This window comes from Polistes fuscatus, unplaced genomic scaffold, assembly GCF_010416935.1.
Source record: "Polistes fuscatus isolate 324 unplaced genomic scaffold, CU_Pfus_HIC Scaffold9, whole genome shotgun sequence".
NCBI classification, from domain to species: Eukaryota; Metazoa; Arthropoda; class Insecta; order Hymenoptera; family Vespidae; genus Polistes; species Polistes fuscatus.
In genome coordinates this window covers 6690850-6718408 of record NW_025113173.1, presented here as the reverse complement: position 1 = coordinate 6718408, position 27559 = coordinate 6690850, and the positions used below count along the sequence as shown (strand labels likewise).

The following is a 27559-nucleotide window of genomic DNA, read 5'->3' as shown; positions in this document are numbered from 1 at the left end:
AGAAGAGAGAAAGAATAATAAAAAAAGGAAGAATAAAAATAAAAGAAACGAATAGTTAGATTTAAAAAAAAAAAAAAAGAAACAAATGCGCTAAACAGCCGACCGAATTTTTATCTGTCTCTGTCTCTGTCTCTCTCTCTCTCTCTCTCTCTCTTTCTCTTTCTAGATATAGATATAGATATATCTTTCTCTTCAAAATTTTGTTTAAAGAAAAATGGGAACGTGTTAAATCGCAAGACGCGACGTTTAACTCTTTTTCATTCTTCTTCTTGTTGTTCTTCTTCTTCTTGTTCTTCTTCTTCTTCCGTTTATCTTCTTAACTACTTTGTTTTTTGTAATATTTATCTTTTACTCCTTGCGTTTTATATAGTCATACACACATGTACACACATATATACATCATACACATGCAACATACATGCGACATGCATGCGAATATACATACATACATACATGTACACACAGCATACACAGCTGCAAAGGAAAAAGAACCGTCACTCATTGTAGGCCCTCTTTTATTTATTACAGATTAGCTAGTAAGATGACGTTCTACCGAAATATGATATACTTATAAATACACCCTATATATAGTGGAGTAAGCGTTACATTACCTACCTACCTAACCTATCCGTACTTAACGGAAGGACAGACAGATGAATCACGCAATCATACATTTAAGTTGCTACTTGGCACGTATACCTAAGTAATATACTAACATAAACAGTATGCAATAACAAATAAATATGAGAAACGAATTGCTTGCTTGCTTCCTTGCTATCGTCTTCCATTTCTTATTATCCTAATATCCAATTATTATCTCCTACCTTTTTAATTATAACATAAATTAAATAGAAAGGATTATTATCCATTCAAAAATTAACTTTATAATTACTTATTTATGATTAAATTCGTTAAAGATCATTTACTATATTTTTTACATCATTACGTTTAAAGAATGATCGATAAAAAAAAATAAAATAAGAGTTTCTTTTCTTGTTTCTATTATTACTAATATTATTATTGCATTCCTATAAAAAAAATACCATATTAAAAAAAAAAAAGAAAATTATTTTATATTTCACTATAACTATGAAATTATTTTTAAAATGATCACGTAAGTATTATTTAATATTATAATATAGCGTTAAAGTATTAATATTAATTAGATATTAAATTTATTTATTCGTTAGCTTTTTTCTTTTTTAAATTGTAAAAATGTTTGGAGTAAATCTGACACTGCGGTCTGTCTCTTATCGGCGTTAACCCAACGTTACACATTTGTAAACTTTCTCCTGACTTTTTTGCGGACAATAATATTCTATCATCCGTATCGTGTGCTCTTTCCTTTCCCTTAGATTCTCTATGTATTAAAAAGATTTTGATAACAACTTGCATCGTAAAGTTCAGCTAAAATTCTTATTTTGATGGAATAATAAAATTATTAATTATCATTGAATTTAAGTTGTTTATACATACAAATTTATACCGGCTGTCATCTTCAGTATTTCACTTTCCTCCGACAATCCTGAATTTCCACTCGCCAACAACAAGGATGTCTTGTCGATAGGTTTCTTACGCCAGCTTAAATCAGGAGTAAAAACAACTTCTACCGAATTGTCCAAGTCATTGGAATCATTCTTCGTATCAATTTCTTTCAATTCTCTAGTAAAAATCAAAATAATCTATAATAATATATATACGATTGGTAAAAGTAATATCATTTATGATTAAATTTAAATACATACAAAGTTTCAGTAGCTACGCTGTCATTATTTTTATTGTAATGATATCCAAATTCTTTAAATACGGTTTCTAAATTATCTACATCTTTTTTTATCGTGTTATATACATCTTGTGCTTCTTTAAGAAAAATATCCTCCAAATCATTTGTTGGATCTGCCTCAGATATCTTACAATCTTCGATCATTTTATTTATATCATCCTTGTAATAAATTATATTAAACGTTCATTAATTTAAGAATAAAATATCTTATAAGTATATTATCTTATATTGTGTATGTATCTGATATCTTATATTATACTTGCATACAAATTGACAATTACTTGTATAATAAATTTGCATACTTATTAAATTAATGTTTTGATTATATATATGGAAAAATGCAATAATTCTTACCTGCGAGCCCTGAATAGATTTCATCAATTTTTCTATATAATGCTTCGTTCGTTCCGTAACATCTGCATAGCCACCGATAAAAGTACTTGGCAAACGCCACTCTTCTTCTAACTCTCTAATACCTTCGTCGAGTTTACGTCCTATAGCCACAAGTTTGTCGAAAGAAACAGTAGACATCTTATATTTCTTTAATAATTATAAATTTCTTCTTTCTTCTCAATACGTCAAACAAAAAATTTCACTGGTCTTTCACACTGTTGACTTTTGGTATCCTTTCGATTTGAAATTGTATAAACCGCGGCATAAACGCAACGCAGAGGGAGTTCGTGTTTCTCGAATGTTACCTTTGCGCCATCTTACGTACGAATCAATAACTATTTATATAATATTAATTCGCGTGTTTATTAGATTTATTTGTTGGTTAATATCAAAATACAATTTAGTCGATATTTTACCGATTGATTTATATTATATATTTTTTTAATAAATTAAATATTCGTAGATAATTATATAAATAAACATATATTTAACCTAGATAAAATCGACCAATAGAAAAGCGTATATGATGCCAATAGGGACTTTAATCTAGTATCAAAAAATGGCGCCAACTCGAAGTAATTTATTCACAATTGAGTTGTTACCGGCAGTGTCTGTGCAAATTATGAATTTATCCGTTAAAAGTGATATGTCGTGTAAGTTCAAATAAATAAGTATCGGATAAATGAAATATAAATATTACTGATAATTTTTTATTAATAATGTTTTACTAATTTATTTTATCTCGTGTTACTTAGAAGTAAAAAAACTTATTACTGGTAGGTAAAAGAATATGTTATATGTAATTAAAATTAAAATGTCATTTATCAAAGTAAAGAAATTTTCGTTTGAAGAACTTGAACTATATATAAATGTTTATTTTCTTTGATATATATTGTGATATTTGTTATAAATTAATGAATATGTCTTAATTTTGTAAGATAATTATTTGATTTCATTCTTTGCATTTTCTAGATAACATAATTAACGATTATTTGATATTACTACAATAGCTGCATAAAAGATTCTTATCATGGATAATTATTGTTCACCCCAATACGTAGATTTTACATCTAATTTAGAAGAGCCATCAGATGATTATTTTAATAAAGATCATGGAATTGAAAAATCTAAAGAATCCATAGAAATACCAGAAATCAAAGTAACTTTATCTGATGAAAAAGAATGTTTGTCAGAAGAAAATGTTGAAGAAACTAAGGAATCTATGATTACCGAAAATATTATTGATGAAATTACTGATGAAATTAAAGAAGAAATTGCTAAAGAATTTGCTGAAGAAATGATTGAAGAAATTGTTAAAGAAACTATTGAAGTAATTACCAAGGAAACTAAGGAATCCATGCAATCGGAATGTACACCAAATGTTAATACAAAATTAGAAACGGAATTAGATATTATCAAGAATACACCAATAAAAGTAATATGTAGTTCTTCCTCTTCGACTCAGGGTAGTAGTAAATGTAAACTTGTTAAAAAAGTAACATACAACGATGTCATGCAAGAAGCTATAGAAGCCTTACAAAATTTTGTAATAACACCATCAAGCATATTCAAAAAGCCAATGTCGATAAAATCTCAAGATAATAATCAAGTCAACTGCCCATCCAACAAACAAACAGAAAAATTATCTGATGAAAAAATAAAAATTGTATCATCTACTTCTGAACACGAAATTTATATGACGCCGCAGAAAAATTTGCTTAATACCGAAATATCGCCAATAAATTTATTGATGCCTGATGAGGATGATCAAAAATTAGATTCTAATAATTCCACAAAATTATCAAATATCGATACGCCTAACGAGAAAAATCAATCTAAGTTATTGATGGAAAGCAACAGCAATAAGAAGCAGTCGAGAAGATTAAGTTTTCAATGTAGAAGACAGAGTCTTAAAATTCGTAGAAATTCAAATAAATATATCAGCTTAGCAGCAGCTGTTCTTAAATTTCAGAATAAAACTCCGGAACGATTTCATACTAGAAGCATAAAAAAACGAAAAGAATCTAAGCTAGACATGTTGAAAGAAAACCAATTAAAATTAAAATCTGGTAAACACGTTCCCTCGGACAACTCATTCCAAATACCTGTGAATAAAAACATTATATCGAAAGAATCTAAAATGATAACACCAATACCTAGTTCCGCTAATAAAGTATCTCAGGATAAAAATGCTCTTTCCACAGTTGCAAATTATAAGTCGAGGAGATCTGTGATTACTTCTGTAAAAACAGCATCTAAAGATAAAAATACTCCTTTCATGATAGAAGATGCTAAGTCAAGAAGATCTTGTATAGTTACTTCTACAAGAACAGCATCTAATGATAAAAATACTCTTTCCACGATTGGAGATGCTAAGTCAAGAAGGTCTTGTATAGTTACTTCTACAAAAAAAGCACCTAATAATAAAAATATTCCTTCCACGGTTAGAGACGCTAAGTCAAGAAGGTCTTGTATAGTTACTTCTACAAAAACAACATCTAACGATAAAAATGTTCCTTCCGCGGTTGAAGATGCTAAGTCAAGAAGATCTTTTATAGTTACTTCTACAAAAACAGCATCTAATGATAAAAATGTTCCTTCCACAGTAGGACATACTAAGCCAAGAAGATCTTGTTTAACTGCTTCTACAAAAAAGGTATCTCAAAATAAAAATGTTTCTACATTTGTAAACAATAGCAGTTCAGAACTTGTCATCAAAAAAGAAAAAATCCTATTCTTCGATATTCCCATAGATTCCAAACCAAGAAAAAGTACACGTCCTATACCTTTCAGTTTTGAAAATCGTGATAAATTGAAGGAACAGTTTAAATCGAAACAATCACAGCTTGATAAAGGCGATAACAAAACTATTGAAAATCATCAGAATAAAAAAGATACAAACAAGACAAAATTAAATTTACCAGCATGTTCATCGACTAGTAAGAAAATCACGAATGTAAATGTACATGAAAAAAAATTATTAAAATTAGATGAAAAATCTACAAAACAAGACGATAGACAATCTGATATAAATGCTTCTATGACAAGTGAGATTAATTTAAATCAAAAAGGAAATATCAAACCAAAAATAATGAAAATTGGAATGCATTCTTATGAGAGAGGGAAACAAAGGCACGAATTTGATGAAAAAATTAAACAAAAACTAGCTATGCAAGAGAAACAACGTGAACAAGAAAAAGCTGAACAATTAGCCAAGGAAAAATTACAAGTGGCTATGCTTCGCAAGCAGACAGAGGTGAAAGCGAAACCTATGCCAGTATATAAACCGCTCTGCCGTATTAAATCTACTAAACCTTTAACCGAACCGCATAGTCCAGCTTGGGCGCATAAGAATAAAAAAGAAAGTTCATAACATTCTTCGTTAAAAAGGAAAAAGTATTAATATATTAAGTATTCCGTTTTATTTGAAATATTCTATGTAAATATGTTAAAGAATATATATGTAAGATAAATAACATCTTAAGGTATTTATATAAGGAACTTACAAAAAGATTTTACAATATTAATGAAATAAAAGCATATTTTTTTAAATACTTTTTTGACATACTTATCGTTAAATATTTATAATATAATATTTTAGTAGCTTATTAATTAAATAATCTTTTGTGTGTATAAAACGCATTAATACACGATTACAAATTTTATTTTCAAATAAAAAAGAAAAACAAATTTTATATTTACAGTGTATTAAAAACCTGGTCATCTGCATAAGTTCGTAATTACACGTAAATTATTGTACTACAAAATACACGAAGTATCAAATAAATTATTAAAGTAAAAATTAATTCGTTTAATTTTCTTCATACGCTCAATTATGCATAATCTACAAAATAAAATTTCTAGATTATATATCTAATAATTAATTACGAAATCTTTTTTAACCAAATTTAAAAATCATGCACCGAATAATGAACTAATTCATCATTTATTTCATGCGTATAACATACTTTCTCTTGTCTCGTTAGGAAATTTCGGTCAGATAATAATGATCGGTCATTGGTCAATTTTTCCACCAATAGAAAGTTTAATTTCTTAGAAAATCTAATGAAAATTATAGATCATTATAGATATATAGTAGTTTCAGATAAAATTACTATTTATTGTATTTATTTTAATGATTTCTTTTTTATTAAAAAACTAAACAAAAATATATACACGTAGAATTTTTATTTCAATTATAAATGAAGGTTAATATTCAATCGAAAAAACTATTAACTGATAGGTCAAGGAAGATGGAAAGTTAACGTTCATAAAATATATATGTTTGTCTTTATCTATCACATTCGTTAGTTCCCTTTGGTTCCTTTATTACTAGGAGTCAGCTGCGGGTAGGAGTACATGGTAGTCTGAAGTAAGAAGTCGTTGCACCTCTAGCTGTACGTCCATTTTTAGACCGCAAACGTTTATAACTACCATTTAAAGTGAAACGTATTAAGCAGAAATCTAATGTGAATTATTTTATAGTACGATCGGACGATATTTAATAGGATACTATTTAAAATATATATATTATATCATTAATCGAAGTGTTTTATATATACATATGTATAGTGAATGATACGTTAATGGTTATATTGTAAAATTTGAAAAAAAAAAAAAAAAAGAAAGAAAATGCTCTTAATGAGACATCGGTAGCAATGTAGCTCGTACTATCGAAAAAAGAAATAATTCAAGAATTAATTGTACAGATTTATATTTCGATTAACTAAGATTAATAATATACTCGTTGTTCCATGACTTCCCTACTCAATAATACGTAAGTAAACGAATTTCATTATTATTCAGTTTTTTCTTTGATTAATTCTAGATACTATCATGTATAAATGTTATATTAATTATAGAAGTGAATATGCATCTGTCAGTATTTCTATCGTATACATATGTGGAACTGATCAGTATGTAGTAATAAGTCTCGCATAGAAAACATATGTTGTTTATTTTTCATATTAAGTAATGATTTTATTTTAACAATACTTGAATGGTTTTAGGTTAGCAAAAGATGACAGTATTAGAAACAGAAGAAGATACAGATAAACGGTCTGTGCCACCTAGAAAAAAATTTTGCTTATCTCTCTCCAATCGAGAACGTACATTTTCTAATAGCATTCCGCAGCCCCCTCATACTTCTTCCAGAGGGGGCCTCTTCGACAGATCTGACTTCTTATATAGTTAGTATATAAATTTAATTTTTCATTCACATTCATATATTTATATTGTTACTTTCTACAATAGTATTGAAAATGTTATTTGTGTTGCTAAGGTACAGGCAAAATGATGAATGGTTATCGCAATCAATTGAGTAATCAGGATGGAAGTTATGATATATCAGGATTAGGAACGGAAGGATTAAAAATAGCTACTTTATGTAATCTAGGAAATACGTGCTTCTTGAACAGCGTTATATATACCTTAAGATTTGCACCATCGTTCTTACATAATTTACATCATCTCGCTACTGATCTATCTAATTTAAATGACAAACAACTACAAACTAAAGTAAATTATTGTTTCTTTTCTTCTGAAAAATCAATGTATTAATATTATGTTAATATTAGCGAGTATGTAATTATTTTATTACGACAGATCAAATCTTCGTCATTGGGTAGAACCGGTGTATCATTAACGGCAAGTGGTAGTCGTAGTTGGAGCAGCAAAGATTTATTGGCCCTAGCTGGTCCAACCGGCGAATTAAATAAACCTCGAATACAAATAGCTACTGAAAAATTACATAGTTTGTTTATGGCACTACGAGCATCAGAGGCAAGGGAAAATTGTGAACCGTACCAACCAGATGCATTTTTACAAGCACTTAGGTATGCTTTCATGTAAAAATTTATATATTTGAATGCAAGGTGGTATTAACTTTAATTTCTACAGGGAAGTAAATCCCATATTCGAAGGAAATCAACAACAGGATGCTCACGAACTTTTAGTTTGCTTACTCGATAATATCAGAGAAACTTTTCAACTTTTAGTTAGACACAGAGAAAGTCAATTTGGTCAAAACAACGCAAGTTTCTCAGAAATTTCTGCTGAACAGCAAACAGACGTTCAATCGGAAGATAGCAATTCAAGCAAACGCAGTGTTAGAAAATCACGAAAGAAGAAGAAGATTACATCTCGAGGAAGTTCTATTTGTTTAATTCCGTCTAATACAAATGGCGTTTCTTCATCTAGGCCATATGAAAATGGTCATGTTGAATTTTCCGAAAGTAATGGAGATATAGGAAATCATAGACCAGAAAGTAAGAAGTGTTTTATCTCCGAAGACTTCGAAGGTATCAGTTTGTTAAGAACAACGTGTTTAGAATGCGAACATGTTACTGAACGAAAGGAAACATTCTGTGACATATGTGTCCCTATTGATGTTAATAGATCAAATGAAAAAGGTATCCTTAATTGAATATATATTAATTGTATTTGTTATTTCAAACAGTATTCTCTAATAATATTTATTATTTTAGATGATGAAGGACGAACCGTAGACAGTAGCGAGGTGTATAGGCGTGCTGTAGTAACCAGTGAGTTTTTGGTTGGTAGGGATAAATATTGGTGTGCACGTTGTTTGAGATATAATGAAGCACGACGAGCAGTTTGTTTCCCTTGCTTACCTCGACTTTTGATCTTGCAATTGAAAAGATTTTCCACCAAGGCTGGGTGAGTTGATACAGTCATAGATTCATAGATACAACATGCATTTAATATAAATCATAAAAATAAAAAATAATTGTAATGATAAAATTATAGATCCATGGAGAAAATTAATAATCATATGCCTACACCGTTAACGTTACAATGCTTTTGCGAAGAGTGCTATAACAAGCATGTCCATGGAAATGTTTCAGCGAAGGATCAAATGCACGAGTATAAATTATATTCTGTTATCATGCACCAAGGTGCAACTATGACAGCTGGTCATTATGTTGCTTACACCCGCTTACCCGATGAGTCTGCATTAGCGGAATACTTTAATTGTGACAGGGACAGTAAACGTCAAACAACTGGTCAAAGTAGTAGTAGCACAAATACAAATTCCTCTTCCTCCGATAAAACGTCGGGTATTTTTAAATACTTCAAGAAACCAAGTGTTAGTGAGAACAAGGAACAATTAGTCAAAGTTGGCTGTCGCAGCATGGATTGTTGCGGTTTTAGAAATTCTAAGTATACTAAATTATCTGAACAAGGGGTTTGGCTAGAGTGCGATGATGAAGCTGTACATGTAATTCCGCTGAGACAATTAGAAGATAAATTGGCCCCAAACCCACGAAATTCTGCGACCCCTTATCTTTTATTCTATGTGAGATCCCCAAGGTAAGCGTTATTCTTTTAAACAATGTCGGATGTCTATATTTAAAATTCAAAGTCTCGAAGATAATCGTGCAAAAGGCCTCACTCTTTTCCTCGCCAATATAAAAAAATATATATATGAAAAAAAAGAAAAAAAATCGCGCTATGATGTTAAACACACATTCCAGATATATATATATATATAAATATTTATCCTATACAAATTGTATTGGGTTTAGATGGATGTGAATAATTTTCGTAGAAAATAAATTATATACTACAATTGTCCTGTAAATCGATCTTTCGAAAAAGTATTACATTAAATTATTATTTCAACATGTTAATCACGATAATTATATTAGTTACAGTATATGCAATCGAATCAATAGATAAGAAAGAATATAAATTTTTATTTATGTGACAATCGTCCTTCGTCCTTTTTTCCAATTCCAAAAAATGGAGATCAATCTCAACAAAAAAACTATGTTCATATTTACCCGCGGTAAGTAATTTCGTATTGCGAACCGCGAAAATTTTAAAAATCGTTTAGCATTAAAAAGTTGGCATAGAACCTCAACAGCTGCAAAAAAAATGAATAAGTGCGCTAAATTGCTAACCAAATGTTCATTTAAAATCCATAATTACTAACTTTATTAATTAATTATTTAATTAGTTATTAATAAAATTACAAATGTAGAAACGTCATGAGTGGGAGATTTTTTTCAAAGTGCGTTTACGCCTTGAATTTGTGGTTGCGCATGCGTATAAAATATCTCCCACTCATGGCGTTTCCACATTTGTAATTATTAATAACTAATTAACGCATATTAATAATTTAATAATTTCGACATTAGAATAATGAAGAAAGATAATACAAATAATTACGCTGAAAAATTAGACGAAAAAATATTAAAATAATAATTAAATGCATACGGGTTTACGATTGTGGCGGCATCTGCGCTATATTGTGGCGGATTCTCAACATATGTTGGAATTAATGTAAATTCATAGATCGTAGGGAAAGGGTAAGGACGGCGGAAAGGTAAAAGAAGGAGGGGGAACATACGAAGAGGATGGTGGAAGAAAAGAGAGAGATAAATTGGTATGCGTTGAAAAGAAAGAAAGAAAGAAAGAGATAGAATGACAGAATCGAGTAATAAGGGAAGAAGTAGCGGGAATGCGCATGCGCATAAACACCTAGTCTCGAACCACGACGATCTTTCGCGAGTATAGTCTTGCGAAGGATCGAAAGGACTACACCCTGTGTTAAAGGAACGGTGAATTAATTAAATCCTGATAGATATATATATATATATTTATTTTTAATCGTTTAAATTACTTGAATAAAAGACGAATTTTCAAGTCGTCAAGATGAGTCTCTTGTTGGAAGATGAAGAAATTGACGAGTAAGTTAATTTTATTTCTTTCTCTTTCTCTCTTTCTCTCTCTCTCTCTCTCTTTCTCCCTCTCCCTCTCTTTCTTTCATTTATAAATCTTCCATTTTTTGTATCATTAGAGATTAAATGTTGTTTTCTTAAAGGCAAACTCTCGTTTTAATTAATTTTATTTATAATTTTTAATTTATAATTTTGTTATCTTGGCACAGTTTGCGTTCGTCAAGGGGTTGTTGCGTGTGATAAGGGTTGGGTCACGACGTTTTACACCCTCTCATTCTCTCTCTCTCTCTCTTTCTTTCTTTCTCATTTTTCTCTTTATTCGTCTTTTTCTTTTTCATGCGCCTCTTTTTTTCATATCACCTTTTTTCTGTTTTACATTGTCTTATCTCAAGGACCTTTTGTTCATTTCATTCGAAATACACAAGCCCTTTATCTACCGATCGATTTTTTTTTTTTCTTACTTTTCTTTCTACACAGTACGCGGGGTTTTATTTTATTTATTTTTTTCTTATGCGGTAGTAAAGCAAGATACGAAAATTATTACGTTGTCGTTATTAGGAGATGTTTTGTTTATATTTATAATTTAATAAGAAAAAAAAGCGCCTTTTTCTTTTCCTGTCTTTTTTCTTTTTTTTTTTTTTTTATAAATAAATAAAAATGATATTAAAAATAATGTATTATATTTAAGTATCTTTAAATATCGCATAACGAAAAGCGATATTAGAATTTTATGATACGTTTTACGTGAAAATCGATTCCATGAAGAAGGTCCCCAATGTAATTATAGACACGATTAAATAAAACAAATCGAAAGCCCATTTTAAGCACGCGATCGCACGACCTAAACCTAATCTCATATTATTTCTATCCTAAAACTTTCTTTTCTTTTTATTTTTTTTTTTGTTTTTCTTCTCTAGATCAACTTTTTAGTAAAAAAATTACAGTCAGCGTTAGGTAATATTATTTAAGATGAAGAAAGAGAAAAAGGTAAGAGTTCATAAATGCAAGTTCGAATGATTTGGTTGCTCTAATTCTAGGTCTAGTTTTAACTCTAGTTTTACCTCTGTCTTTCTATCTCTTTCTCTCTCTCTCTCTAACACTTGTTGAGTTTCTTTGATGTTAGTTCTCGTCAGTAAAATCACGTTTAGTGTTTCTCCTCGCGAATGCATCCAACGAATCCAAATTCTTCTCGTGATCTCTTAAAAAATATCAATAAAATTCACTTCAATTTGAAAGTTGAATAATCCTAAAGTAGATTTCCGTGTAAAAGAATTTAAAAATTTTCTATCTAATATGAAATATTTGAAATTGATAATAAGGGGCGGATACGAATACTCCTATAATTCATTGTATGTATATATATGATAGTATATTTGAAAGTGTACGTGTATATACAGGGTGTCTTGTAACTGGTGATACAAACAAGCACGGAATGACTCAATTAAATGCACGCGTATTTTACATTTTAAATTTACAATTAGTTTTTCATGCAGAATCACTTCTTGCTTGCTTGTACCATCAATTACAGGACACCTTGTTTATGTAGATATGTATATCTTGGTATATTTAAAAAGTAATCTTATCATTTTCGTTTTCAATAAAGAATTGGCACATGGCAACGTCAGATAAATATTTCGAGTACCTATCGATTTTAATTCATGCGATATATAGTACGGTGAACTTGAAATCGATCCTTTACTACATTTTCTAATCCTGTAACATTTAAAGTATAAAATTATGTGTATTATTACAATATAATCATAAATTAATATGCATGTGATTTTTTGTTTATTAATTAATTAAGATAAATTATATTTAAATGTAATTACTTTTTAGATCACGCACGTGTTCAATTTTATTGGAAATCATGTTACTCTTTAAGAGTAATACATTTTAATTCTAAAATCATATTTATTTAATGATTAAACGTAACGGTATAATGCATAATAATAATAATAATAATAATAATAATAAAGTGGTTTAATTAAATACGTGTCATTTTCAATAATGCGGAATTAATGGAAAATAGGAATAACGTTATGTATTCGTTATAGTTTGCTGGATATAAACGTGGAATCGATGTGTTTCTATTAATACGAGTATTATAGACTTCTATGGTAGAATATGTATAGAATTCGCATCCTATACTAGATGTAATATGTAATTTACATATATATATATATATATATAGATAAGTGAACACATGTTTTCCGTTCTACAAATATTTATTTGCGTTCTCTATTTGAATATATCAGTTCAATTTTAAAAATATATTCATTTTAACTACAATGAAATATTTCATTGAACTTTTTATTATAATTCGAACATTTTCTTATAATGAAAATAAACAAAATGATACCGGTAGAGCGAGAATTTTTTGGTTGTTATCAGGGTTTACTCGAATTACATATTCCCTTTCGACGAAAACGAAAAAATGAAAAAATGTTGCGGTCGTTTACTCGTCTTAATGACGTGTGAAACGAGCAAGTAATGCGTATCAAGGCTACTAGCAAATGGTAGGTTTTTAAACGTGGCACTTTTTAAAACATGGAACATACATTCACTTACACACATACACACATAGATATGAGAATATGTAAGTAATACTTAAATACAAGATAGTACTTTCATTCGAATCGAGGTTGTTAACTTTCGATCTTAAAAACGTACGTACGAAAGTATTTTAAAACTATCCTTGAAATATTCTAAGAAATATTTTCTTGCATATATGTATTGTATTTTTTGTCTTTTCTTTTTAATTCAATAGTTCGAAAATAATTTTAAGATTCAGAGTTAGGCTCGGTATCATTAAATGTAAATTAACGAAATCTAAAAAACGGGGTGTGAAAAACGAAATTACTTCTTCGATACACGAATATACATACAAAGCTGTACACGAAGTATTATCCAGCATTTTCTTTAACAGAACAAAGAACAGTAGAGCCGATCCTGTTGACGTGAGATTTTCTTCCTGCCATTCGGATTTTTTATTGGATTTTCGGAATAAAAAAAGGAATTTAATTGCTTTTACTCGAAATAGATTTTTTCTCTTTCTTTCATTCATTCATCGTAGATAGTCGATAAGTGATAAGCTTTTCAATCAATTTCAATGAATTCCTTCGGAATTTGATACTATATTGTCTACTTTAATTTTTTTTATTTTTTTTTTTTTTTTTTTCATATTAATTTCAGCTTATTTTTATCGAAAAAAAGAAAAAAAAAAGAAAAAGGAAATATTCTGAACGAGTGTCGTTTTATGTTAATAATAAACATGATACTAGGGTAATAGAAAAAAACAAGAAGAAGAAGAAGAAGAAGAAGAGAATTGATCAAACGGTATATATTCACGTTGTTGAAAATTAGGTCATAGGTCACCCAAGCAGCCCCTCGATGTGACGCATCAGTTTCTTTAATTCCGAAGGATTAGAATGTCGCGAAATTCGAAATATTATCAAGCTGCATTAAACATAATCGAAATTCCATTTTAAAAAGCTTGACACGCGTATTAGTTGTTATATTCCACGAATTATGGAACGAAACTTATTTTCTTCTTTCTCGGTAGAAACATGGAAATGGTAAAAAATTGTAATCTCCAGCTTATGTAGAAATCTTAAGAAGGATTAAAAAAAATGAGACGATTCTAACACGTATTTCATTTTATCACGTTGAAAATAAATGATTAAAAACTAAGAAACATGGAGATAATAACAAGATAATGTTCGTTGTACTTTGTTAATTACATGGTAGGAGTAATAAAAAAAAAAAAAATAAAATGATTACAAAAATAAAAGTATTATGACTACGTAAGTCATAAGAATTTTTTCCAACGAATAATTGATTGATCTCGATCCAATAAACTTATATTATTAAAAATTAATATTAATGTTATCAATATTTAAATTAATATAACATTATTAATATTAAAATAAATGTCACGTATCAAATTATTTGTCAATTCAATAGTTATGAATTTTTCACGAAAGAGAAGGTGAACAAATGAGGGTCTCTTTTTTTTTCTTTTTTCAACGAAACAAAAAGTTAGATTCGTTCGTTTATGGCTCTTATATATTTCTTATCTGAATCTTTTTTATGTTAGGGGGAAAATTTAAAATATCTATCTGGCTTATTTCTCTCAAGTATACCTTCGGGAGCAATGTCGTCTCATAAATAAAAGGAAAAATGTTCCTCTTAAAGAAATAGAGCGAGAAAGGGAAAGATAGAAAGAGAAAAAAAAACAGAAGAGAGATGAAATTTCTCAGATATAAAACAGAAACAGCCCTCGAGTTAATCTATATATCTTTTTACTACGATCCTTGTTGGTTGTCATCTTTGATACGTCATTTTATTTTAGAATTATTGCTTTTGCGTGAACAACATTCATATCGTTTGGATATTGAGCACGTATTATCAAAAAAATAGCATCGTAAAGTAAAGTTTTTTTGTAAATCAACCTACATTTATTTCAACATTTCAACATTTCAACATAGAGATGATATTCAGTTGGAAATGATAATCTGAAAAAACGTATATCAAATTAAAATTACATTAGATTTAAAGTATGTTAATAGATATTTAATATTTAAACAAGTATATATATATATATATACGTTTATGCAATTTTAAATATTAATAGAGTAAATTAAATTGCAGCATAGCGATAATATTCAGTTGAAAGTTTTTATCTGAAAATGTATCAAATTAAAATTAAATTACATTTAAAGTATATTAACTGGCATGTAATGTTTAAAAGAATGTATATACGTTTAAATAATCTTAAATATGAGTAGAGTGCATTAGAATATTAAAATAATTGTTAATTAATCGATAGGAATGTCTATTGTTGTCTAAAAGATCGGAATATATGATCAGAGTACCGTCCCCTTCGAAATCCACCGTTGAAATGAGACGGTGTCCTCTATGAAAGTACTTTTATTAAATGTTGTTTATCTGACTTTGCGAACGTTGCGCATGTATATAAAGGGTGTCATACATCTAATAGATAATCTTTAAGATTAAAACGTTATGATTTTCGTATTTTTATCATTTTTATGTAATTATTTTAATGCACCTGCGCTGTGATGACTTCGAGGGTAAAATTTAGCTGCAATATAAGTAAAGTGCATTAGTGCATTAAAATAATTGTTAATTAATCGATGCAAGTGTTTATTGTTGTTAAAAAGCTCGGAGAATATGATCTATGTACCGTCCCCTTCGAAATCCACCGTTGAAATGAGACGTTGTCCTCTATGAAAGTACTTTTATTAAATGTTGTTTATGTGACTTTGCGAACGTTGCGCATGTATATAAAGGGTGTCATACATCTAATACATAATCTTTAAGATTAAAACGTTATGATTTTCGTATTTTTATCATTTTTATGTAATTATTTTAATGCACCTGCGCTGTGATGACTTCGAGGGTAAAATTTAGCTGCAATATAAGAAAAGTGCATTAGTGCATTAAAATAATTGTTAATTAATCGATGCAAGTGTCTATTGTTGTTAAAAAGCTCGGAGAATATGATCTATGTACCGTCCCCTTCGAAATCCACCGTTGAAATGAGACGGTGTCTTCTATGAAAGTACTTTATTAAATATTGTTTATTTGACTTTGCGAACGTTGCGCATGTATATAAAGGGTGTCATACATCTAATAGATAATCTTTAAGATTAAAACGTTATGATTTTCATATTTTTATCATTTTTATGTAATTATTTTAATGCACCTGCGCAGTGATGACTTCGAGGGTAAAATTTAGCTGCAATATAAGGAAAGTGCATTAGTGCATTAAAATAATTGTTAATTAATCGATGCAAGTGTCTATTGTTGTTAAAAAGCTCGGAGAATATGATCTATGTACCGTCCCCTTCGAAATACACCGTTGAAATGAGACGGTGTCCTCTATGAAAGTACTGTTATTCAATGTTGTTTATGTGACTTTCCGAATAAAGAAATTCTATTTATTACGAATATTATTGATTTTCTACATATGCTCAACGTACCGAAAGTCATATAAACAACATTTAACAAAAGTACTTTTCATAGAGGACAACGTTCCAGTCTAACGGTGGATTCGAGGAGGACGGTGCTCCGAACATATACACCGTGTTTTTAAACAACAATACACATTTCCTTCGATTAATTATCGATTATTTTAATACTTTAATGCATTCTACTTATATTAGACAACTTATTAGACGAAAATTATAGAATATTCTAATTTTTTATTTTATTAATATTTAAGATTAATGCATTTGTTTTAACGTTCCTACACAGTGTTGATTACGTATTGAATATTTTTCATTTTATAAAATATGTAAATTGTTTAATACTCGAATTATATTAATAAAAAATAGGATACGTTATCTCATATCTAATCGTAAAAACTAGATTTGAATTAAAAATCAATGAACAGATCAATATTATCAGATAATGTTATTCTCAAGAATACAATAAGGATGATTGTATGCACTATCATGATATCATACGTATATAGTGTAACAGTTATGGGTATGTAATATCTACAAACAGATCAACTATACACTTTTCTAACACTTTTTTTTTACACGATAGATACATTTCTCGAAATACCGTACAGAAAAAGATACGTTTCCTATTATAAAATGATAAATACGTTCCGTGTTATTATGGAACACCGTGTAAGATAAGATAAAGAACTAAATTGAATTCGTAAAATCGTATAAAACATATCGTAAAAATATAAACTGCATAAATTTAGAGATATGCATTGAATTCGTACTTCATCAGGCAAACCAATATTACATAAACGTTTTTATCTATAACATATAACGCATTGCAACGAATCTCGAACGGGTAAGAGGAAAATTAATTGAAAATCGTATAAGAGGAAATAAATCATAAAAAAAAAAAAAAATAAAACAAAAAAAGTGTGAGCGATGTTTTTCTCGAACCGTGTCATTTTAAAAAAAGAGAAGAATTGCGTGCATAATGTTGCTGCTCAATGATTATTCAGCAAAAGAAAATGAATATTTTGTTGGTTATTATCTCGTATCATTCTCGGAACATGAATGACTTGATCCTAGCAGAAGGCACGTTTATGTTTCTGTACACATATATACGATATTAATCATATATAATATAAAGAATATAAATATATATATATATGTGTGTAGAATATCTGCTGGCAGCGAATTAACAGCATCGAAAGAGTGTCACATGTGCCAACAGTTTAGTTAGTGGTGGGAAAGGCAACAGAGAGAGAGAGAGAGAGATAGAGAGAAAAAAGTATAAAAGTTCATTTCTAAGCGTAGAAGAATTTATTCCAAGTTCGTTAACGAACGTATCAAGAACTGCTTTATTATAACATCAATTAAACAGAAAGAAATATTTTTTAATAACATTAAGAAGATGCCTACTTGTAAGTGTGAGAATGTTACTAAAGAGGAGAAAGATAATGGTCACAAATGTCAAACCAAGTCATCTGTTGATGCAGAGGGTTACGAATTTGATCATTTCCTGACCGACAAAACTGTTAGGTAGGCTTTTTTATTATTTTTCTTTTCGTAAATATATATATACGTACATAAATCATTATTTACGTAAAATATATTTTAACATTTTTAATTACTAATTTATATATAATAATTTAATAATTTTTATTATTATATATATAATAATTTATATAATTTTTTTTCTTATTTCATAGTAAATTTTTGATTGTTTTATTTTTGTACGTATTATGTATTATATTTAATATATATGTATATATGATGATGTATCGTTAGCAACTAAGCGTTACATTGATAAAGACTCGGAATAAATTTGTTATCGAGCGTGATGCACGTTTCTAGGAAATCGAATGAAACTCTTTCGTCCTTCGTCATACAAGATTTATTTTGTCGCTAATGACCTTGTTTTTGATGCGACTATAAATTGGTAATCAAAAAAAAAAAAAATCAAAAAAAAAAAGGAAAGATTTATTGTATTCGGAAAATAAATTTTTAATCTCTACTTTTATTTATGCTGTTTAAAAAATTAGAACATTAATTGCGCACGAATTGTGAGTAATTTCGTATTTCTCGTTTTAGTATATTTTTTGTTTTTTTAAAAAGTAAAGGATCAGAGTTGTATAACACGTTAATAGAGAAAAAAAGTTTTATTCAAATATGTAAATGATTTATTGTTTTTCATTTTTTCTTTAATAATCTCGCAAACGAAAGATTTACGCACAAAACGCGTTTGTAGAATTCATAAAACGCATTATTATTATTATTTATGGTTTTATCGTAATAAAATTATGTCAACTTCATTGTTATCTCGTTTTGATGTGAGTAATTTTCTCTAAAGATTATATGCATATATACACGTACATATATTGCGATGTTAAACGTTAACATTGATGAATTTTCCTTTGAAATAGCATCGATCGTTTTTCAATGTAGTTCGAAACACAAAGAGAACTTCACTTTAGAATAATTAAAGAAGTCTTAAAACTTTTCTATTTGTGTAACCCCGGCAAAGTCGAGAAAGCTCATTAAAATTGTATTTCGTGATCGATATATTCCCCTTTAAGTGAAAGAATCAAAATGATTGATCGTACGAATCTCATCTTTTAAATTGATATTGAAATCGTACAACTTTTTTGCTTCATAATATTGAACACTCGCACACAACAATCAATTTAAAACAAAATTAACGAAGAATATAATTAAAAGAAAAAGCAAAATCAAATTATAGAAAAACTATCGTACATATTTTTTTTGTTTTTTTATATATATACAAAATTTAATGGAAGATTCAATTGCAATTGAATTTATTAATTAACGTCGTTGAATTTGTTTTGAAATTGATTTTTCGATCGTTAAACATCCAAGAATTGTTTTTAACATCGAACAAATTTTTTCTACTTCCCCCCCCCCTCCCATCCTCGCACCACACACATTGAGAAACATCGATCTAATCGAGAATTTATTGATTCTTTTATATTTATTTATTTTTATTTAAATTTCTTGTATCAATTCGAGATATAATTATTAATATAATTTAATATACTATTTATTTATTTATTCTTACTCCGCCCCTTTCGGGTTTGGAGGACTAATAATTTAATATATATATATATATATATATATATATATATATATATATATATATTAAAAAAAATGTATATATATTTATTAATTACATCGATACTTTGAAATAATATCATTTCATCATGTTTATTTAACTCGATAGTTATTAGAACTAGTTACTTACATTAAATTGTTGGCACTACTTGCCAATGTTGACACACTAATGCATACTTTAGCAATGAAAATAGTATCAATGAGGAGTGCACACACTTAAACGTTACAAATTAACTTTAAGAATTACTAACGCGTATACAAAATTTTATTCGATTTCAAGAAAAACATTGCTGGAATGTGAAACCTTATTACGAAACGATAGAATATTTTTGTTATGGGTCATTGAATCTTCGTGTCATCAATTTAAAACAAAAAATGATCAAATATTATCATCGTTTTTAGGATATTGTTAATATCAAAACGACAAAAGAGAGAGAGAGATAGAAAAAAAGAAAACTAACGCATCGTTCGATTTTTTTTTAATAATAACAAAAATTATTTTCCTAATTTTCAGGTACAGTGATGGTTCCGTACGATTGAAGAATCCTAACATCGAACTAATGGATCAAGACATATTATATCATCTAGCACTTGGCAGTGGTTCTCACGATCTCGTGGAAATGTTTGGCGATGTTAAGGTAACACAAATTTCTACGTAACATCACACAAATACACACACACACACATAACATTCGTTTACTCGTATTAACTATTTACTAAGGTTTCTATGCTGTGTATTATACAATTTGGATTATTTATACGAGGCTGGATTGAAAAGTTTTAAGATTACGTTGAACAATAATAAGCGAGAGTTTGATTGAATTCAAAAATATAATTGTTTGTTTTATGTTAGGCTCAAAACTTTTCAACCCACCCCATATATATTTATTTACGTGTATTATACGAACGTTGTATAATTTGATATTTTCGTAAAAAATACGATTAATTTAATCGTATTTAATATAATTTCATTTAATTTATACCGTGACACGATTTATTTACCAAATATCACAGTGAATTATTTCTTTATTCGTCGACATTGCGAAATTTATCTCACACGTTCTAAATTGTATCAAGGAAAATATAATGATAGTCGTTATTTATTACTCGTGTCATTATCGCTTAGAAGTAATTATGATGTTGAGTAATTTTCGATAAGCATAAATTTCATTGACATAAATCAAGTTTGGTGTGTGCGTCGATTGATCTTAACAATTAATAAATAATATCGATAGAACAATTTACTTTTTTTTAATTGTATAATTTTGAAATATTAACATTTCTTATCGTTTATCTATTTGTTCTTATCTTCTAGTGTTATATTTCTTTGTTTTATTTTTGTTTATTTTGTTTTTCACTCGTAAATATTCGGTTTCCGGGAGAACGGGAAATAAAAATGATTGTCGATAAAGCCGATAAAGTCGTTGCGTTGAATTTGTAATTAAAAAGAAAAGAAAAAAAAAATAGAGAGGAAGAGATAGACAGAGAGAGAGAGAGAGAGAGAGAAAGATAGAGAAAAAAATAAAAATAGAAAAAAGAAAAAGAATCTCTTGGTTTAATAAGCTCGAATGGAAAATCGAACGGTGCATTTTATTTAACTAGGTCACGGGAAATATATGAGGATGTTGTTGGTCAGTAATTATCCTCGATGTTATAGAATATATATATATATATATATTTTCTTTTTCAATTGATTGTTTTACGAATTTTCGTGATTTTGCTTCCATTGTAAAAGAATGGCTCTCTTTTTCCCAACACGTTTGTATAAATATCGCATAAATTCTTTTTATCTTTTCTATAAAAAAAAAAATCAACGAACCGTAAGAAAAATTCAATGACTCGTTACGACGTCGATTTAATCAATCGATTTAATTATCGAGATAACGAGAACACGATTATATTGAATATAATACCTGCTACTACCTATCGTGAAAATCAATATTGAAAAATGTTTTATCTCTTTTCTATGACCGACCGATCGATGATGGTCGTTGATTGAGTCATGCGAATATAATAAAGTTATTCGTATAATTGAATCAGCAACAATTGTCATCGAAAAAGTTGAATTATAAAGTTAACTGAATAATTATTAGCGTCACGATTGACATTAAATTTTCTTTGGACGGTGAGGGGACATTGTTTATTATTGTCCTTCGTATTTTTATAGTTTTCTCTCTTTTCATTTACCTGTATATAAAAGATACCTGTTTCAATCTCCGTCACTTTCTTTTGTCTCTCTCATCTCTATAGAATTTTCCATTGTGACATGGAAAACGATAAAACACGCTACATTAACCCGAAACGAAACTTTATCTTTTCTATTCTCTTTCTCTCCGTTTGATTTTGTTTGCAGTTCGTTTGCATGGGTGGTACACCGAAACGTATGGAACAGTTTGCGAATTACATTATGAAGGAAATAGGTCACAAGATCCCAGCCGGAACTACCCTTCTCGACATCAGCCAGTATTCTTATCGTTATTCCATGTACAAAGTCGGACCTGTGCTTTCAATCAGCGTAAGTACAATACAGAGGATGTGTTTTCTTCGAACCAGTATAACAACTGCAAAAATGTCATCCATCTTCCACGTTTCTTTTTTTTTTTCTTTTTTTATTACTATTATTATTATTTTTATTCTACCTTTCTCAATCAATACTTTTCTCTTTTGCTTCTTCATCATCTTCTTCTTCTTCTTTGGGAAAAAAATGGTGGTTAAAAAGTTATCGTCATTTTTCATTCCGCAGCATGGAATGGGTATTCCTTCAGTGGGAATTCTTCTTCACGAAATTATCAAGCTGATGTATCATGCAAAGGTCAAGGATCCAATTTTCTTTAGGATTGGTACTTGTGGTGGCATCGGATTGGAAGGTGGTACCGTTGTTATTTCTGAAGAAGCTGTTGATGGGATGTTGAATCCTCATTTAGAACTGGTAACTTTTATTTTATATAATTATAATAAACAAAATAGTTAATTTTCTTTTTATATTACACAATATATTATAATATGACAATAATAATAATAATAATATATTTTCTTATATTTTGTTTGTAGCCCGTGTTAGGAAAAATAGTGACAAGACCGACTAAGTTTGATCGATTATTAGTTCGAGAATTAAAAGGATTGGCACATCGTGACGACCCTTACGACACCGTAGTCGGCAAGACCATGTGCACTTATGATTTCTACGAAGGCCAAGCTAGATTGGATGGAGCATTTTGCGATTTCACGGAGAACGAAAAGATGGATTATTTAACTAAAATACACAAAGCTGGTGTTGTTAATATTGAAATGGAAAGTACCCCGTTCGCTGCACTTACCTATCACGCTGGCATTAAATCTGCCGTTGTTTGCGTGACTTTGTTGGATCGACTCAAGGGAGACCAGGTCATTTTTCTTTATTTAATTCTTTAGAAAAAAAAACAAAGAAACACAAATTAAGAAAAGAGTAAATAAAAGACCATTAATATTACATTTATTTATTTAATGAATTCATTTGTTTTCTTATATAGGTAATGGCACCTAAGGAAGTTTTGGACGAATGGCAAATAAGACCGCAAAAATTGGTCGCCCGTTACATCACAAAATATCTCCAACGCAAAGGAAGACTTTCCTTAGAGGGCCATGGTTCTATGTGCGTGAAGAGTCCCCGTCGATATAAATTAGTACAACAGGAATCTGAAACTTATGATTAAAGAGGTGTTTTGTAGATCAAACAGGGCTATATAGGAGAACTGAGAATGGGATAAAGAGAGAGAGAGAGAGAGAGAAAGAGGAAGGAAGGAAGGAAGGAAATGGAAAGGAGGAATAGAAAGAGAAAGAAGCGAAAACTTATCGAGGAATGAATTTAATATACACATACTTACATGCGTATCATCTGTGTGTAAATATCGGTCTGAAAAAGGAGCCAAAACTTATATAAGATGATATATAACAGTTACACGGTTCTGGAGAGAAAAAAACGCACAGTTTTTTGACGAGATACACACAGTATTTTGTAAAAACGTGGTTCCTCTTCATTTCTTTTATTTTGTACTTTCTTATTTTCTTCTTCTTTATTTAAATAATTTTAGTTCTTTTTTTTTTATCGTGTCTATATTATAAATATAGTTTAATGATTGAATCATTTTTTTCTAATGCCAATTAATAGAAAACAAGAGAGAGAGAGAAAAAAAAGAAAGGATAAGAGAGAGAGAGAGTAAGTTTAATTTTATTTTTATTTTATACAACCACACGAACACGAGCTCATTGAAATCGGGGTGACGATCGATGATTTATTAATTTTTTTTATAATCGAAGGTAACGAACACAAGGTTTGTTATTTTTATTCATTTACATATTATTTTAGCAACGCATTTTAAGTGCATACTATTATAAGGTTCTTTTGGTTTTTTTTTTGTTTCTTTTTAATAATTTATTTTAATTTATTATTTTTCTCCATTTCTTTTTCTTTTTTATTCAAAATTATTCTCACCGTCAACGTAATACTTTTCTCTTTGAATAAAAAAGAAGAAGATTTAATTAACGTCACGGTTGTTGACTACAAAAATACAAACCTCGATGACGTAGTCGCTTACAAATCATTTAGAATAAATTATGTTCCAATAAGGTGTCACGTTCGTTATTTGTAGGATCGAGAAAATGGGATATGCGGCTATGACTCGAAGAATTTCTTATAAAATTAAATATCGCATTGATTAGCTCAACTAGTACTGTCTCAGTATTCGAACAAATTAATATGACGAAATGGTGACTTAATTATTATCTATGTTACGTACGCGTGACAACGAGTATAACACACGCATACATATATAAATACATGCATATATTAAAAACATATACATTACAAAAAAAAAATGTACCTATTTACTTCTTTAATTGTACGGAATGAATGGAGGAACAAAGAGAGAGAGAGAGAGAGATCGAGAAAAGGGAAAAAGAAAACGAAATGCAAGGAGAAAACGAAAAACAAGAAGAGAAACACATAAGAACAGCGATATTTTTTACCAAAGTCATACCGTTTTTTCCCGACGGTATAAACCGAGTACAAAATATAACTAGTGGGAATCTAAAATCTACGGCTCTTAAAAAAAAAAGAAAAAAAAGAAAAGAAAAACACAATTAATAATAAATGGAAAGAACTGCGTACGTTTCTTGTAATGAACAACTTCGACTATAAAATATCTCTATTTTTTTTTATTTATCCGAAGGATCGTCTTTAAATGACGAATTGCAATAATATATATATGTTAAATATTTCAAATATTTTTTAACGATCATCTCTTTATTTATATTTTTTTATTAATTATTCCTAATGACTTTCTTTTAATTTTTTTTGTTTTTCTTCATAATTGCACGTACCAAGGCGAGCGAATTTTTAATTAAATTCTTTTCGTTGAATTTTTTTATACTCTATAATACTGTTCACATTCCAATTATTTACAAAAAACCGATCATGAAAATGTTCTCGTTTTATTTTTTTTATTTTAATAATTTAACATGAAAAACATGAAAATATGTAAGACGTTTTTGGAACACAATTGTCCCGGAGTTCAACAAACGATATATAATTATCATATTATTAGAAATTAAGAAATAAAAATTATTGTGAATCGATCGACGTTTAATATAACGCAATTATTCCCTTTTGAAAATTATTCCAAAAAATATTATTAATCAAATAAAACGTCTCTTGTCTTCTATTACACATTTTAGATTTAACAATTAATCGAATGTAATCGATTTGAGATTACAAAAAAAAAGAAAGAAAATAAGAAACAGAAAAAAGCAACATAAAATCAGATAAAACTGACGACATTTTTCTGTATAGAAAATTATTGTAGAAATAATCAAATCTTAAACTTTACAGTGTGTGTTTTTGCGTGAAGGTAGGAATATGTAACGTCATAATATAACTTTTAATTAATAATATTCAATAAGAGAAATATATTTGAACGTCGGTCGGTGTATGCAGGTAAAGTGAAGATGAATTTCTCTATTTCTTTTTTTTTCTTTTTTCTTTTTACTTTTTCTTCGTGCTTTTGAAAAAGTCTGCCTGTACGAATGAAAATGAGAAATCTTTACGAGAAATAAAACAAAGTTAGATGAGAAGAAATTTGAAGAAAAAAAAAAAAAGTTCGATCTTTGTATAATGTCATATCTAATTCCCGTTGTTATCATCGTCAGTGACCAATTATTTAAAAGAAAATTTAAAAAAATAAATAAAACAAGAAATCTTCCAACGATACTTAAATGAACTAACACGTAAATGCGATTTAACCAAAGTTAATAATTATATAAAGATTCGAAAAGTCTGACAAATTACTTAGATTGAATCTGATATCTTCCTCTTTGAAAAATGCTTTCCTCGGAATAAATGCAAGTCGATAATTAAAAAGAATAAAAAGGAATAAAAAAAGACAAGAAATAAATAAAAGACGACTTGACGCGTATCTCTCAAATAATAAATATAATCGTAATTAGTATGTTGATCGCTTATCGTAGTGCTCCTTAGTTATCTCTTCTGACAGATTTCTTCTCTTTTGGTTGAACATTTGGTTATGACGATATCGATAACGTGATTTCATAGATATCCATAGGTATCTCTACTAAATAAATATTCGTCTAAAGCTAATTTTTGTAAAAAAAAAAAAAGAAAAATATGAAAAAGAATATAATTACTTATCTCGACGACCAAATGTTCTTCCACGAGAGAAATTACAGAAATCTTATAGCGCCCGAGATATCTATTATTAGAAAAATGTAGATAAACCAAACAAATAGAGAATAACAGAACAAAAATAAAGAAATGTAATAAGTACGAAAAAATCGCATGATTCGCGAGTTGTCATCGTATTTGTTATTATGTAGTTAGCAATGTTGTAAATCGTTGTATAAGAATATACCCTTCATTCAAGTGGTTGTTGCATAATACGCATTTAGTTTTTTCTTTTTTTTTTATATATTTTTTATTCGCGTTTGTTCTTTTTCTTTTTTCATCCAAATCTTCAAACCTTGCGAAATTGAGTGAAATCGTGGTACGTTGTATTTTGTTAAGTTTAAAACAAACATAAAATTTGTTGAAATGCAACGAGTCTTATTTTTTTTATTTATTTGTTTTCTTAATTTCGAAGATCAAACTCAGAAATGATATTAAATTAATTTGAAGAGCATCGAAACGGATTGATGAATCATTTAACCGATGTCTTTTGTAAATATTCTTCAAATTTATTATCGATCATCGATTTAAAACATTAAGATGATCGAATGAGGAAGGAAGAAATAGAAGAAAAATTAAAAAAAAAAAAAAACTGTTACAAAAGCCAAGAGTTATCTTCTCATTTTGCTAATAAGAATTGTTAATTCATAATACGTAATATGACAAAATTGATTTTATGCGACAATCTACGCGAGTTTTCATTGAAATAAGAAATGATTATTATAAAAAATAAAATAAAATAAAGGTCGCATAAGATGTACATTTGTCTGCCTACACGTGTTCGATCCCATGGATATAAACTTTGCAATGTTGCTCGTTTGGTCCACCGCCGTATTATTTTTTTCTAAGAACAACG

General features: G+C 28.7%; 4 protein-coding genes across 6 annotated transcripts; 3 read left to right on the top strand and 1 right to left on the bottom strand.

The window, feature by feature from the left end:
- Window positions 1–1162: 1162 nt before the first annotated feature.
- On the bottom strand, window positions 1163–2606 carry LOC122525524. Its single transcript, XM_043648373.1, has 4 exons — window positions 2138–2606; window positions 1746–1942; window positions 1477–1662; window positions 1163–1360 (listed from the first exon to the last, which is right to left on the bottom strand). Exons 1-4 carry the CDS (start codon window positions 2312–2314, stop codon window positions 1180–1182), a joined length of 741 nt encoding a protein of 246 aa, XP_043504308.1. The 5' UTR covers window positions 2315–2606; the 3' UTR covers window positions 1163–1179.
- Window positions 2607–2955: 349 nt separating this feature from the next.
- On the top strand, window positions 2956–5600 carry LOC122525523 (F-actin-monooxygenase Mical-like). Its single transcript, XM_043648372.1, has one exon. The coding sequence runs from the start codon at window positions 3207–3209 to the stop codon at window positions 5547–5549; it is 2343 nt and encodes a 780-aa protein (XP_043504307.1). The 5' UTR covers window positions 2956–3206; the 3' UTR covers window positions 5550–5600.
- Window positions 5601–6487: 887 nt separating this feature from the next.
- On the top strand, window positions 6488–9908 carry LOC122525521 (ubiquitin carboxyl-terminal hydrolase 1). Its single transcript, XM_043648367.1, has 7 exons — window positions 6488–6953; window positions 7186–7365; window positions 7458–7693; window positions 7781–8010; window positions 8075–8586; window positions 8662–8854; window positions 8945–9908. The coding sequence occupies exons 2-7, from the start codon at window positions 7197–7199 to the stop codon at window positions 9510–9512; spliced, it is 1908 nt and encodes a 635-aa protein (XP_043504302.1). The 5' UTR covers window positions 6488–6953; window positions 7186–7196; the 3' UTR covers window positions 9513–9908.
- A 744-nt stretch (window positions 9909–10652) lies between these two features.
- Window positions 10653–23757, top strand: LOC122525522 (uridine phosphorylase 1). Of its 3 annotated transcripts, XM_043648370.1 has the most exons (7): window positions 18179–18398; window positions 20503–20626; window positions 22342–22503; window positions 22732–22917; window positions 23040–23372; window positions 23498–23619; window positions 23696–23757. In XM_043648370.1, exons 1-7 carry the CDS (start codon window positions 18271–18273, stop codon window positions 23712–23714), a joined length of 1074 nt encoding a protein of 357 aa, XP_043504305.1. In that variant the 5' UTR covers window positions 18179–18270; the 3' UTR covers window positions 23715–23757. The 3 variants fall into 3 exon arrangements, with proteins under 3 accessions (XP_043504306.1, XP_043504305.1, XP_043504303.1); XM_043648371.1 differs by lacking the exon at window positions 18179–18398 and adding an exon at window positions 10653–10890 and having other exon boundaries at window positions 23498–23757; XM_043648368.1 differs by having other exon boundaries at window positions 18191–18398; window positions 23498–23757.
- The last annotated feature ends 3802 nt before the right edge of the window (window positions 23758–27559 follow it).